General features: G+C 47.9%; 1 protein-coding gene across 1 annotated transcript in view; it reads right to left on the bottom strand.

Annotated features, from left to right (window-relative positions):
• The window catches only part of C5H1orf94 (chromosome 5 C1orf94 homolog), a 43816-nt gene extending 29193 nt beyond the window's left edge, over positions 1–14623 (bottom strand). The window contains exon 1 of the mRNA XM_034503992.2: positions 13439–14623. Within this exon, the coding sequence (XP_034359883.1) occupies positions 13439–13752 (314 nt within the window). The 5' untranslated portion in view covers positions 13753–14623. The remainder of the gene's footprint in view (positions 1–13438) is intronic.
• Positions 14624–15063: the final 440 nt, after the last annotated feature.

Raw genomic sequence — 15063 nt, 5'->3', positions numbered from 1 at the left:
AGTGGTGTTTGCTCTTTCCTTTGGGTTGACAAACACCATAAACTCTACTAAACTCTATCTAGTGACTCATTCCAAGAAGACAGCCTGACTCCTGAGCTTCAGATAAAGGAATCAAGTCCGAACCCATGCCAAGGTTCTGGAACCCAAGGTCTGTGCTTGTCCCTCTGCTTCAGCAACCTGTGAAAATGACGATTATGTGCCTGTGGCTCAAGACTTGTGTCATTTCTGCATTTGCAATATACAGAATTGTGTGAAACTAAGGGCTAGGGACTGGCTGGCACCCCTTCCCAGTGTAATGACTAAGCAAGCATGTTCTTAGCTCCCCCAGCAGCAGCTCTGTGTACATGATAACACAGAGCAAAGATGAAAACTGCTACTCGGCTGAGCCAAACAACAGGAAAAAAATGCAAGCAGCAAGTTGTAAGAGCCAAAGGAGAACACCGAGACAAATATTTTCTTCTAGCTATGGCATCTTAGACTGATGGCCAACATCACCCAGGCCAGGTGCCCTGGCCACATGGCTGACTAAAAAGAAAAGCAAGTGGAAGGCTTTGGAGTCACACATAGACTCAGGCTTGAACTGTGGTCCATCTGCAGACTGACCTCTGACCTCAAGGTTCCATGTCTACATGGTGGGGAACAGCATGGTAGAATTGTTAAGAGGTAGTAAGGTTCCAGAGGGAGGCAGAAACTACACAAAACTGCCCACTGTCTAGTCTAGGCCAGGTCTTTTACAAGTGTCCTCATATCGAAGCCACAGGTCCCATTTATGAAAGTTGACAATAAGTGTTAACATTTATTATGTGATGCTTTTCTCAGCGCTCTCCACCACAGCCTCAGTGGGGTAGTGCAATCATCCAGCGAGACATCTCTAACTCACCATGCTTTTATTGAATCCTTTGATAGCTGCTTCTCTTCAGGATTCAGTAAGAAGCAAAGACTTAAAAAGTACTTGGAGTTTGGTCTTAACCTTTTGATTCTCTTGAGACCAGTTACCCCAACCCACCCTGCTGCAGAGGAGCTCAGACTAACCTACTGCAGGATGATACATCCAACAGAGGAAACCTCCAGGGAGCCTCATCCCACAGTCTGTTGTCGGGCCCTGACGAGGGCATGTGTACTAGTCATAGGACCAGCTCAGTTCAGTCAAGCCCAGTCCTTGTCAGAAGAACCAGCTGAACTCAGCCCGAATTGCTTAAACCAGGGAAATGGGGGCTAGGTATGGGGTTGTAGTTGTAAATCACTGGGTTTTGAGTGGTTGACTGACTTTGATAAGCTAAATGAGATCCAGTTACCAAACCTACCTATCCTGTACGGTCCGGCCATGTAATTCCCCTGACCCTAGTCTGCTGGCACCTTCCCCAATCTCCAGACCTATCTTGGGTTATACATATATGTTCAGTCTCAGTCTGGTGAGTCCTGAGTGGACTGTTTCCAACCTCCAGGCTTGGTCCTAATCACATATCCTGTGTACCATCCTAGCCTTGCATACCATATCCAACCTACAGACTGAGATGCTCATGTGTGACCCAGCCCAACCTGGTATGTCCTGGGAATCTTCCTTCCTATCTCTAACCCTCAGGTCTAGCCTCAGGCTCCCAGACATACAATGGATAAAATTTTAAAAAATTGCACACTCAGGTCTCATCGCAAACAAAAACAATATGAAAGACCAAGACTGTATATCCCATGACGTCCACTAGTCCTATAAAAGTGTAGAGCAACCTATAGACTTCTTCAAAGAATCCAAGGAGTTTAAAGAAGATGCAACAAACCAGCTCAATGAGCTCAATGAGAATAGCCAGCAGTAAACGCCTGCGTGAGACCCAAGAAAACACAAACACATGGCACAGAGACATGTCAAAGAGGACTCAAGGTGGGAGAACTGAATCCAATAGAGAAATAGTGAAGAAAACTCAAGCTGAAATGAAGATGGAATTGAAAAACTCAACAGCGCAATTTAAAATACTCGGGGTTTGACCTGCAGATAGCCATGAAGAGCATTTGATGAAGAAATAAAGATAACAAGAGAATGAATTAGTCAGATCAATGGAGTTGACAGAAAACCTAGAGCCCCCTCCCGTTCTGAGACTGAGGAATTTTAGTGATGTGGTAGATGAACTGAGATATAATCCTCTAATGTAAGTCAGTAAGTGGCTTGTCACCATTCTCTAAGTCCAAATATAAGGTGAATCAAATGACAATTAAATAAGATCCTGGAATTCAATTGACTCTGGACAAAATGATTTATTTTCTTGCAAAAAAAAAAAAAAAAATCACCTCACTTCTTTCCTGTCTCTTTAAATGTGATCATTGTTCAGGCACCAACTCAAGCCAAGACTCTAGGGTCTACCTCCATGTTTCTGGCTCACTCAGAAACACAGAACCCCACTCCTTCACTCTTTACAAGTAGAATAGAGTAAGTCAAGTAGAAGACAGAATATTAGGCTTGAGGTTAAAGTAGAAGAATTAGGCCACACAAGTGAAGAAGAAGAAGGAGGAGGAAGAAGAGGAGGGGGAGGAGGAAAAAAGGAGGAGGAGAATGGGGAGGAAGAAGAAGGAAGAAGAAGGAAGAAGAAGGAGGAGGAGGAAGAGGAGGAGGAAGAGGAAGAGGAGGCGGAGAAGGGGGAGGAAGAAGAAGGAAGAAGAAGAAGGAGGAGGAGGAGGAAGAGGAGGAGGAGAAGGGGGAGGAAGAAGAAGGAAGAAGAAGAAGGAAGAGGAGGAGGAGAAGGGGGAGGAAGAAGAAGGAAGAAGAAGGAGGAGGAGGAAGAGGAGGAGGAAGAGGAGGAGGAAAAGGAAGACAAAGATGAAGAAATAGAAAAAATTATGCAGGAACTGTGGGACAGCCTGAAAAGACCAAAATCTTCTAAATAGGCATAGATGATGAAGAAGAGTGATGTCAGTCAGTGACCCAGACCAGAACTTCAACAGATCCATAGAGGAAAACATTCCCACATAGATACAAGGAACACACAACACCAAATAGACAAGACCCAACAAACAAACAAACAAACAAACAAACAAAAAACTCCTCATGGCATATCACAGTTAAAACACACAAAAAAAATATTTACAACAAAGTATGGGTACTGAAGGATGCAAGAGAAAACATCCCTGCCCTCCACCCACGCAAGTCACATATAAAGGAAAAGCCATCAGAATAACATCTGATTTCTTAATGGAAACCTTAAAATCTAGAGGAGCCTGGAGCAATGTACTGCAAGTTTTAAAAGACCACAGGTGCCAACCTAGACTACTGTACCCAAGGGCTCCAGCCAAGGAGAATCTTCCCTGGGGAGACAGAGGCTCTTTCACCCAGCCTGAAGTTTCCCCAAGGGAGACCCATCCTGGCTAGGGTTGAGGATGCTGGTATTTCTGGTCTTTATACTATGTAAGTTCAGAGCCAACATTCTATTCCAATGACATATATATCACACCACTCAGGGTGGCCTGGGACCAGTGTGGAGGGAAGGGGGCAGCTACCTCATCAAAGCTTCCTGTCTTCCTCTATCTTCCTCTGCTTGGGTCTAGTACTCACCCAGCTACTGAGTATCCTCTCCTCATACGTCCTACAGTCATGGCTGCCCACACATCAGTTACACACACACACACAGAGACACACACACACATAGAAACATACACACACATGTGGTCATAGATGTATACCTTAGAGACATGTACACACACACCCCCAACCATGTATATACACCATAGTGTATACACATACACCATACGTGGTGTGTATACATACACCACAGAACATACACATGCATCACACACTATAGTCATGTACTGTGCACATACATACACCACACATGCATCCCAATGCCACATATACACATATACACCATAACTACACACACACACACACACACACACACACACACACACACACACACACACGCTAGTCTTCTTGCTTACAAATGAAGGTTGAGTCCACCTCTCTGATCATCTAGAGACCCTGACCTCTCAGTTTAGAAGTGGGGTTCAGGAGTCTCCATGGCCCCAATGTCCCAAAGATACCTGGAACCCTGATGATCTGCCTGCTATTACTTTTCTGGTTGGGAGTAGAGGGTGTAAGGAGGGCCTTGGAAAAGCTTAGGCCTCCCTGCCCCCCAGCCCTCCTCTCCTCTCCCAGCCTCAGCAGGATTAAGTAAGAGGATGCAGTGTAGAAGCGCTTGGTAAATTGTACGGAGCGCTATGCAAATGTTAGCGGTTCTGACTGGGAGGCAGCAAGGTGAGCAGGAGAGCCGGACCTGGTGCCATGGGATGGTCTGGAGTACCACAGGGCAGGGTCATACATAGCCTGTGCCTCACACCACCAGTGCTGACCAAGGTGTAAAATCATTGAGACCTCATTTCTTCAGCTGCTAAGTGGGGGCAGGATGGTGAAAGCATCCCGGGGTCAAAGGTAGCAACACTGTCAAATCGCTCTGCTCCCACAACGCCAAGCCTGTTTACCACATTTCTCTGCAAAGGTCTACAGGCACAGTGAAATCCATTTCCTTAAACGTCCCAGCAGTTCACAAAGGGCTTGGGAAAGAGAAGTCCCCTTCTTGCCTGACATGCTTTTCTCTGAAACTCTTCCTTCTCAACATTCAGCCTGGGATCCCTTGACTTTGACCCCTAGAGTAAGCCAGATGTGTCTAAAGAGAGATTGAGCACTTGTTTGTATTGTGGGTTCCTGAGCATTGGTGTGTAAAATTGGTCACAAGTATGAACACTTTTGAGTGGGTTCTCCTTGCCCAGCTCCCCTTCTGGTTTTCCTGTAAGTTGTCCTTAGAGACACCCTGGATGTGTGACTCTCCCTCTGGATTCTGGACAGCAGTCTTGGGACTACCAGTCATTGGCAAGTGGAGGTGAGACACGCCCCTCCATGCCACACCCCTTCTTTGAGTCTCCCTGAGGGGAACCAAGGAGCAGGGCCAAGGCCTGGGAGAATTGAGTGTGAGCAGTGAAGGACTCACTGAGCTGGGGAAGGAGGCAGGAAATACTGGGAATAAATACAACAATAAAGGAGCTTCGGCTGGGAGCTAGCGAGTGATTCTTATTGTTCAAATTATCTTTAAAACTTTTCATTTGAATCTGTTTAATAAGGGAAGGCTTACCCCAAGGAAGAGGTATTTTTTTTTAATGTGACTTGGGAGCTGAATTGGAAAGAACGTTGCAACAAAGATATTAAAAAGGGGATTAAACCAAACCACTGGTGGCCCATCTCTGCAGGCTCCCACAACCTGCGACACAGCTCCTGAAACCATAAAATTAAATTACAAAGGGGGACACGGGAAGCCGGGACGTTAATCATGATCCGTCCTCCTTCCCTGCTCATGGCTCCGGGTGCTAAGCAGGCACGCAAGGCTGACAAGGGTGCCTGCTGTCCCAGGGTACCTGCTGTCCTGTGAGCTCAGGCGTTAAAGCTCCTCGAGATGGATTTCTATCTTTCCCCAGCTCCCTTCCTGCTGGTCAAGTTGCCTAACCTCTCTGGGCCTCATTGGCCCCAGTCACAAAATGAGAGTAATAGTTAGCACCTACATGGAAGACAGTGACTGGGAAAAGGAGACAGTAAATTGACGTATGGAGCCTCACACAGACAAGTGGCTGCCAATGGGCTAGCTTCCTTTTATGCAGCCTTAGACTGAAGGACATAACCCGCTGAGTCTTGGCTTGCACAGTCCTATCTCCCTACATGGCTCAGTGCTCCCTGTGATGGCTGTGACCTCTGCTTGGATCCTAGCCACCTCTCAGCCTCACTCTCCTCAAGGTGGCCCTTTAATGGCTCATCCATCAATCACTCCCTCCCTCACCCATACATACTGCATCATCACTGAGCGCCAGGAACTTGGCTGGACACTGGAGAGACAATGATGAGTAAGACATAATCCCTGTCCTTAAGGAACCCTGTGGTGCGGTGCTGGAGGGGGCTGTTGCCACACGCCAGGGTTCAATACTCATCAGGCGACCATCACCTCATCAGAACACAACGACTCCCATACTAGGAAGGAGCCAATAGGCGTGGCTCTGGCCAACAGGCAGTGAGAACACTGGCTTTGTGTTTTTGGTTTTTGCCATGACTCCCTAGACTCCCTTTTTCTTGCTTGAGTGGTTCCCTTTACTTGATCCATGAGACATAAACACTCCTTTCCCCGCTGTATCCTTGTGCTGTCCTTTTCTCTCTCCTGGTGAACTGTTGATGGTGAAGGAAATAATGGAGTTGGGTGGGGGGTATGTTGGTAGTGACGGCAGTGGTTATGATGATGGTTACCCCAGCAACAGTGATGGAGGTGGGATGATCGTGATTGTAGTGAGGATGGGGACAATAGCTGTGATGATGGTGATGGTAGTGACGAGGATGATAGCAGTGCTGTTCGTGATGACGGCGATGGTGATGATAATGGTGATGTTGGTGATGATGATGGTCATGAATGACGAATGATTGCTGATGAATGATGAATGATGAAGAACTGTGACAATGGTGATGGCAGTAATAATGACCACAACAAGGAATAGAGCGCTCAGCTTATTCCAGGTACTGTGGAGGCATCTCACTCATTACTCCATCAACACAGCCCCGCAGGGTGGACACTCTAACATTTCTCTTTCTCTATCGAGGACAGAAAGGGACACATCATAAGTAACTTGGTTTCAGTTAGGGCTATGATTCTGACCCTCCTGTCTACTTTTTGTTATATGGAATTGTAGAAAACCCTTAAGAAAGAAGTGGAGTATAATGTTTGTTTAAATTGCTGAAGTAAGGAGAAAACCTCTGGGTAGGAAGCTTGGGGAAGTTACAATTGCCAGGTTCACTCCTAAGTATCAGAGAGACAGGGTGAAGAAGACAGCATACTTAGCCCCTGTTTTTAAGAGCAGGTATGAATTTAACAGATAAACAGGGGAAAGGCACTCCTGAGAGTTGAAGAGCTTGGGTACACTAAGGCTATGTATGCCTGATGCTGCTCACCTTAGATCACAGAAGGCTGAAGGAGAACAGTGAGAGGTGTGTCTAGAGATGCTACACGGACTCCCGATGGCCTAGCCAAACGAACAGAGGCCAGTGGGAGGTGTTCGTGCAGAGCTGTTGACAAGGGAGGATATGTCGGTGATGGGTGGAGGACCTCCTGCAGGGAGAGGGACCAACCGCGCCAGAGCATGAAAGTGAACGAGGCAGAAACGTCACAAATGGGGATGTGATGGCTCAAAGGCCATGGTGGGAGGAACCAGAGGAGAAAGGCCAAGGGCTCCTGAGCCTCCATAGCCCCAATTCACTTAACCACTCAATAACAAGAATTGTCCTGCTGGAAGAGTCATTCAAACAAGACAGAGCCTTGGTTTCCTAAGTCTCTCTGGCATTCCCAGTGTGGAGGACTGGAGTAAGTGAGTATCTATGGGAACCATTGAGCTCCAGCACAAAGCACTGGGCTGCTGGGCTCATTCCTGATTTTGTTTTCTTTGGATTTTGAGTGCTATAGACTAGTTCGTGGGACAAGCAATGGTGGGGTGATCACAACATCCACTGGACGGGTGCTGAGACCCAGACTGGGAAGCTCAGAGAAAGACACACCTGTTTATGGATCCCAACCTGCACCCTCAGGGTCTCTACTATCATTTTGTAACTACAGAGAGATGTGGAAATATGAGTCCCAGCAGCAGGGTGCCCAGCTTCCTTCCATGGCCTTTTAAGGAGTTGTTGACTCCTGGGGGTCGGGAGAGAAATCATGGATTATCACTTTAGACCACAAAGATACCATGAACATCTGGAACATTAGGCCAGGTCTCCATGTGTGGGTCTGGTTACTCTCAGTCTCATTGCCAGTCTCCAAGCTTTCAAGATAATAGTAAAAGACAGTGTGTGTCTGAAGCGATTTTTCTAGCAAAGTAAATCCACTCAATTGCTTAATAACAATAGTAGAAAGAATTGCCCTGTTGGGAGAGTCATTCAAACAAGGCAGTGCGTTGGCTTTTAGAGTCTCTCTGGCTTGCCCTGTGCTCAAGCAAGAGTCCTACTGGAAAAGGTGAACATCTGTGCAAACCCCCGGACTGACGGGCTCATTTCTGATTTTGCTTGTTTTCTTTTGTTTGAATTTTGAACACTTAATACACACCTTATCCCATACAGACCTTATTGATACAGACCCCCACTCCCCCCTGCAGACCTAATCTTCCTGGTAGACTCTGACTTGGCACAACTCAGCAAAGCCTTTGAACTCTGCAAACCAGTTTCCACCTGATTTGATGATCTCAGGTGCCTAAGAAGGGCCTGGAAGCTGTCAGGGATCCTGATCATGGCCAGCCAGCCCAGGATCACCTTCCCACTCCCTTCCTCTCTCATGGCGCATTCATCCCATCCTTAGGAAGCTTCCTTCCTTCCCCAATCTTGCTGGATTCTTTTCACAAGCTCTACCCTCTCCATCCTCAAGACCAGGAACACATTTAATTTGGAAAACCTTGTCAGCGAATCTGCTGTTAATGATGCCACCGTCTCCTGCCAGGGACCTGTGCACATCTTCTGCTACACTCATAGTGCAAGGGCACCCAGTCTATCCTGAAAGCCTTCCCCACGTCTCCATCATGTGGCCTTTCATTAGCATGCTTATTGTCATATGTCACTCTTTATTCTTTGCAAGACACCAAGGCTCAGTGAAAGATGTCAGGCTTGTCTCCTCTTTCCATCACAAAATAATACTTTAGCAAAACATCATCTTAGAACACAGTAGGTGCACACAAAATGTTTCTAAGTGTTGCTGCTGCCTGGTGAGTCTGTGTTCCCTCTTGCTCACTGGACTGGCAGCAATTCAAGGGAAGGAGGTTTGCTCTTCTTAGCCCTGTTCCCCTGAATCCCAGCACTGCGCTCACCCTGCAGAAGACCATGGAAAGCATCCATTGGAGGAATCAAAACAAAAACCAACGGATGAGTACCATTCAGCAGTCAGAGCAACAGAGTCGATGGAAAGCCCAAAGCCCCCATTCTGAGGCTGAGGAGTTTTATTAGTGATGCTGGCGAGAATGAACGAAGATGCAGTTCTCAAATATGAGTCAGTAAGTGGCTTGTCACCATCCTCTAAGCCCACATTTAAGACTAATTAAAAGATAACTGAGCAAGATTCTGAAATTTAACTGACTCTAGACACAGCTATTGATTTCTTGCCAGAACCCATTTCTCCCACCTCTTCCCCACTCCTTTAAATGGTACCATTGCTCAGCCCAAGCTAGAAGCCTGCTGAGGCTTCCACCTCTTTGTCTCTGTGTGCCCAAGCCATCAGCAGAGTCCCTGGCTCCCTCATGCTGCATATGGAGCCCCCTACCCCTTCCTACTCTAGTATAATCACTGTGGTCCAGATAGTATTCCATGTGGGCCTCATCTGGCCTACTGTAGCATCTTCCCAGAGATATCAGACTTCTCTTTAACATCATCCCTGTGCAGAAACTAAAAGGATCTCTGAAACTCCCGAAGTGTGCTGGCAGACACGCAGTACATCTAGGCTCTATCCAGCAACACTCTGAGATCTTATAAGACCTCACCAGCCTGATGTGGGTAACAATGGGTGCCATGTCCCCATTCATGGAGGCCCTCCAACCACACCATCTTTCCCAAACCTCATATCAAATTCTTTGAGCTTGTTGTTGTCAGCTGTTCCCTGGCATCTGAGACTCAGTTTAAAGGCCCCTACACTTGGCCCTAACAGGTCTCGTGCTGTTACTTTGTTGGATGTTATTTCCATCGCACACTGGTGGCGATGTAAAATTATCCTCCAGTTTTTATGTGCTCATCATTGGTCTCCTCCAGTGAGGATACTCTCATATTCTGCAGTTACTACAGATTTGTTTAAAAAATAAATAAATAAATAAATAAATAATAATTACTCATTTTCTGTTATTTTATGTGGTTCAAAAAAAGTTGTCTCCCATGACTGAGCACTGAACCAGGCACTCAGTCACTACTTAATCAATACTTTTTGATTGACTAAATTAACTCCTTTGTGCCCATAGAGCAAACTCCACATGAAAAGGAAGGTGACTGTGGTGTCAGTCATCACTAACAGGAATATATAATGAGAAGTGGAGCCCACTCAACAGGCACTGGTCTACCCATATATCTACACTTGGTTCTGGGGACCCCGTTGCCATGAATGAGCACCAGCAATATAATTAGGAACCCAGCAAATGAGTCAGTTAAAGCAAAAAAGAAAAAAGTGCAAAGACAAAAAAAAAAAAAAAAATCCTGGGAGGGAGCTGCTGCTATCCTTTACTGTTTAAAGCAGAGAAGAAAACATTAATTCTGGAGCCCCAAGGAAAGAATGCATATCACTCACAATGGGAATAGCTTTGGACACGGCATTTCTCCACCTGGGAGAGGATGCGAATGGCCACTTGACAAGAAGAAGGATGGAGTGAGATGGCCACCAAGACCTCATGACCAGGTTTCTGTGACATATAAGGCCAGGGTCAAGGAAAATTTTTTTTCTGGGAACTGCAGAAGATGGCTCAGTGGTTAAGAGCACTGGGTGCCTCTTCAGAGTGCCTCCCAGTAACCATGTGACAGCTCATAACTGTCTGTTACTCCAGACTGAGGGGATCCTATGCCCTCTTCTGGCTTCCATGGGCACCAGGCACACATATGGTAGCACAGACATACACATAAATATATTTTTTTTTAATCTTTAAAATTCATGAATAACAAGATTCAAGAACTTGCTTAGCTATCCTGAAAAGAGACGCCACCAAACCCAGCTTGACAGAAAAGGCAGGAAAAAACTACTAGGCAGATGTCTCATGGTCTGAACACAAGCCACTGTGGCGTGTTCTCTGGTTTTAAGGTCTCTCTGAGGTCACTCAAAACTGGGGGTTCCTTGCTAAACTTCCGCATAGAGATGCATCATGTTTTAGGGGAAGATGGCCACCCTGGTCACAGCAGGGCCAAGATGGTTCAGTACTTCATTTCTGAAATGCTACCCTTTCTTAAGAATAGAACCTCAGGCCTCAGTCTGAGGAACTTCTTCAAATCTCAGCCTACTACTTTCTAATAATGTATTTTAAGTTCTGGGAGGCTGGGAGTTTGAGCTCATCCTGGGCTGTATAATGAGTTCCAGGACAGTCTGGGCTGCATAGTGAGACCCTGTCTCAAGAAAACAAACAAATAAAAGAGACTGAATTTCATTTGGGGGGAGGGGGAAGAGGAGCAATTAAAACCAGAACAGCACAGTTTGATAATTATGGAAATTTACATCTACACACACTTGGACTTTCACTACCTCATTTGAAAACTGCAGGGTTTACAGAAATTATAACTGCTGTCATTAGAACGAGTTTATCAATCCTAATTACCAGCAGGACCCTTGGACAGTCCTGATTTGTCACCTTCAGTTACCCCTACCATCACCCCCACTTGGCAGATGAGGAAACCAAAGCTCATATGGATCTTAAGGTCATGGGTTCTCCAGCCAGCGTGAACCTGGTTATCCAACTCCAGCCGCACAGCTGGCTCTCATTCCACTAAGCACTCGCTCACTCGCTCACTGTGTTCTACTGGGCGGACAGCTACACAATTAGGATGTGGTTTATTCATTTAAGTCAGCAGATTCCCAGGTCTCCTCTCAGAACTGTCCTCAGAACTCCAGTTAGTAAAGCTGACAAACGCCTGAAGAGTTTAGGCTGAAGCACACTCGAGTGTGTGCGTACGTGCGTGCGTGCGTGCATGCATGTGTGTAGGTGTAGGAGACCAGACCAGCCAACAGCCCACTTGACTCCAGGGTGGCTGTCTGAAGATTCCTTGGATCGTGGAGCACAACATGAAAACCGAAGTAGGCTCCCCTCCCCCAGACTCAATGAACTACATATTAAGGCAGCCTTGTTTGTATAATGCAGCTGTCATTTCTTTGTTTCCCATCACATTTGGCCCTCGTTTATCGACTCTGAGGTGGACAAGGCAGGGCGCATCATCCTTAATTTGCAGATGAGCAAATCAAGGCCAAATGGAGAGAAGCGATGGGCCAAAGGTACGCCAGTTCAATTTCCGGCCAAGTGCAGACTGGAAGTAGAGTCTGTCTCCATGAATTCAGTGTGACCTGGCAGGGAAGGGGCTATCTACTGGAAATTGCTGCTGACCTTTGATCCAGAAAGTGGACAATCAGCTACTTGGCCACTGAGAGAGCTGAGTGCAGCCCCAAGGTTCCCTGTGCCAAGGCGCTGTCCCAGGGCAGATGACAATGAGCAGGGCAAAAGAGCTCAGTACCGCTGAACAGACTAAGCCACAGGATGCTGGCTGTAGAAAGGCCATTTGCATCCGAGCTGGGTCCTGCTGAGCACAGGGCAGAGGAGGCAGAAGCAGCCAGCATGCCTTCCGCCTTCATCTGCAGCAAGCAAAGGAGCATGCAAAGGGACTGCAGCAAGTGCAAACCTGAGTAACAGCTCTACTTTGCTTTCCACCTCAGTGATGCTTAGAGAGTCCTGAAACCAGAGGCAGCTGATAAATGCCTGGATGCCCCCCACCACCACACACACTCCTGAGCATCTATGAACTGAGTTGGAGCATGTGTTGGGGGCAGACAACACTTAATTATCACTTAGGCTTTAATTAGCACTTAATTATTAACACTTAATCCATCTGTAAAATGGGGACACTAATACCTGTTTCATAGGGATGCTGGGAGGATTAATTAATGCGTACAGCCCACTTTGAAGATGCAGAGACTTGAAAGAGTACTCAGCAGAGGCATTAATCACCACAGCTCACGCACTCCTTTTCCTAATGAGATCCTGTCTTCCTCTCTGCTCCTTCTCCTTTCCGATAGCTATCTCCTCAACTTTTCCCTAATACTGGAACACTGAGCTCTGTGTTTCCCTGACAGGGGATTTCCCATCCGGGAAACCGGCTATTTAGAGCCGTCTTCCCGCACTTTAATTTTCTATTATGTCCTCTGAATATGTCAATGCCTTCCCAGTAAATATTTTGATGTGCGCTCTTGCAGTAGCTCTGTGGATGCTGAATGGGACAGCTGCTCTCTGTATTAGGGGATTCCAGATGTGGTTTCCAACCACCAGAATCATCTGTGCCAATGCCTGGACTTTTCTTGGGAAAGGGGGAAAGATCATCTAGTTGCCTCTGGGGACAGTAATGAGTCACCTAACCCTTCGGATGGCAATAATGCTCCTGCAAGGACCCCAGATCTTCATCTTAGCCACCTATGTCTTTAGAATGAGAAACCTCTCCTTGGTCGCTGGAAAAGAAGCTTCCAGGAATGGCTTCTTTCCTCGCTTCTGGAACTTCAGGACCTTGGCCAGCTCCACCCAACGCCCAAGACTCGAGATTACAGAAATCTGGGTGAGGGGTGGGGTGGGGATGTGTGTAGGATTTAACACTGGGCCAGATCATTTCAACCCAAAGTCAGACTTCACTCCCCCGCCCTCCTTTTCTTGATAATCAACCAAACAGGGGACTACTCACTCTTCTTGGAAGCTGACAGCAGCAGTCACGGGGGCAGAGAGCTTCTCCAGCGAGGTCCTGGGCTGCAGGGACTCTGGCAAGCCCTGAACTCTCTTCCAGATGTCATGGCAAATCTTGTCTAGGCTATCCTGGGGTGTGTCCTGGTGGATCCAGACATATCTGGGGAATGGTCCCAGGGCGGAGGGACGCTTGGCCACCAGGGCTGAGGATGGAGGGAGCCCATTTCCACTGGCCATTCTCTTTCTCTCTTTCCGGAAGCCCCTCTGTCCACCCAGGGCTGGGAGACAAAGGGACTGTCCTCCCTCAGCCCTCATTCACCAGAAAGGGAGCTGAAGACTGGACCTGGGAAGTAGTCAGTTCTAGCTGGCTGTTGCTCCAGCCACGGGATGGGTTTCAGAGGCCCTTGGTTTGGGTGGGGATGAGGAGTAGAGGGCAATTTTCTTTTGGGGAGGGGGGCTTATGTTGACTTGTTTTTATTTGCTCTTTCCTGGCCTTTGCCCCCCTCCCCCTCTCCCGTAGAAGAAAATATTTAAAAGTCAACAAAAACCAGTAACTTAGTAACCGTGGAATGCCCCGGAACTCAGGAACCAAGCGCCAGGGCGGGCAGAATGACATCTGGGAAGGACTGGAGGGGAGGGCTGGCTCTCCCCACAGAACCCGGCGCTCCCCCGTTGCGACACCCCTGTGACACCTTTCAGGGCTTGGGACTCAGCCCATTCTTGCCTGCCAAGCTACCAGAAGGGCAGGGTAAGGGCCAGGCACTGTAGTAGACTGTGTGGGTGAGGGTCATGGGACTGTCTCCTCCCGCCTTCCCAAAGAACCGGTGTTCACTGGAGGGCTAACGGCCCCGGCCCACTGCAGGTCTTGGCTTTTGCTTTCCCGGCTCCCCGCTTCTGTCCCCCGCCTCTCTCTCTCTGTTACTGCTGCTTTGCCTCCCTAAAAAGAAATCTCCAATACGGTGTTGTGCTGGTAGTCAGCCTGGCCCAGGTCCTTAGCGGACACTTGTCGTGCCCCCTGCCTAGAGCTGCGACCCGCAACGCAGAGGGTCCCAGCCCTTAAAAAGGCGCCAATTGGGCAGGGCAGGCCTGGGCGGGGTCAGCGGATTTGCGTGTCAGTAGCTCCCACACCCCTGCCGTCGAGAGCTGGGATTCTTTCAGTGGGTTCAAGTGCAACGGCTGGGTGCGCGGGGGGGCTGGGGGGCACGGGCCTGGCGTTCGGCCCTAAGACTCACAGGTGGAGTGGGGGCGGGGTGCAACTGGCTAGACTCCAGGGAGCTTCCACTTAGAAGTAAGTCAGAGTGAAACACTGTCCCCATCCCACCACTGCATACATACTTCAGAAGTTGCGTAGAGGTGGGGGACCTGCCCCTTTGTCCGCTGGTTTTAATACTAACTGCCGTCCCACGGGACCACCGAAGGCCAAGAGCTTAAGCCTGATCCTGTTCGTACTACTTTTTATTCGGCACATACGATGGGAGGGAACTGAGTCTCTTAAGTTACAGGTGGTAGTGTCCTGAGTTCAAGAAGCGAGGCTGGAATTCAAAGCTCAAGACTAGACATGATCTAATGCCCTTGGCTCCCAAGCCTGCCCCAACACTGGAACAGGACGGCAGGCGGAGGTAGGGG

This window comes from Arvicanthis niloticus, chromosome 5 (genome assembly GCF_011762505.2).
Source record: "Arvicanthis niloticus isolate mArvNil1 chromosome 5, mArvNil1.pat.X, whole genome shotgun sequence".
Taxonomy (NCBI): Eukaryota; Metazoa; Chordata; class Mammalia; order Rodentia; family Muridae; genus Arvicanthis; species Arvicanthis niloticus.
Note: the sequence above shows the minus strand (reverse complement) of the source record. Positions and strands in the feature narration are given on the sequence as shown.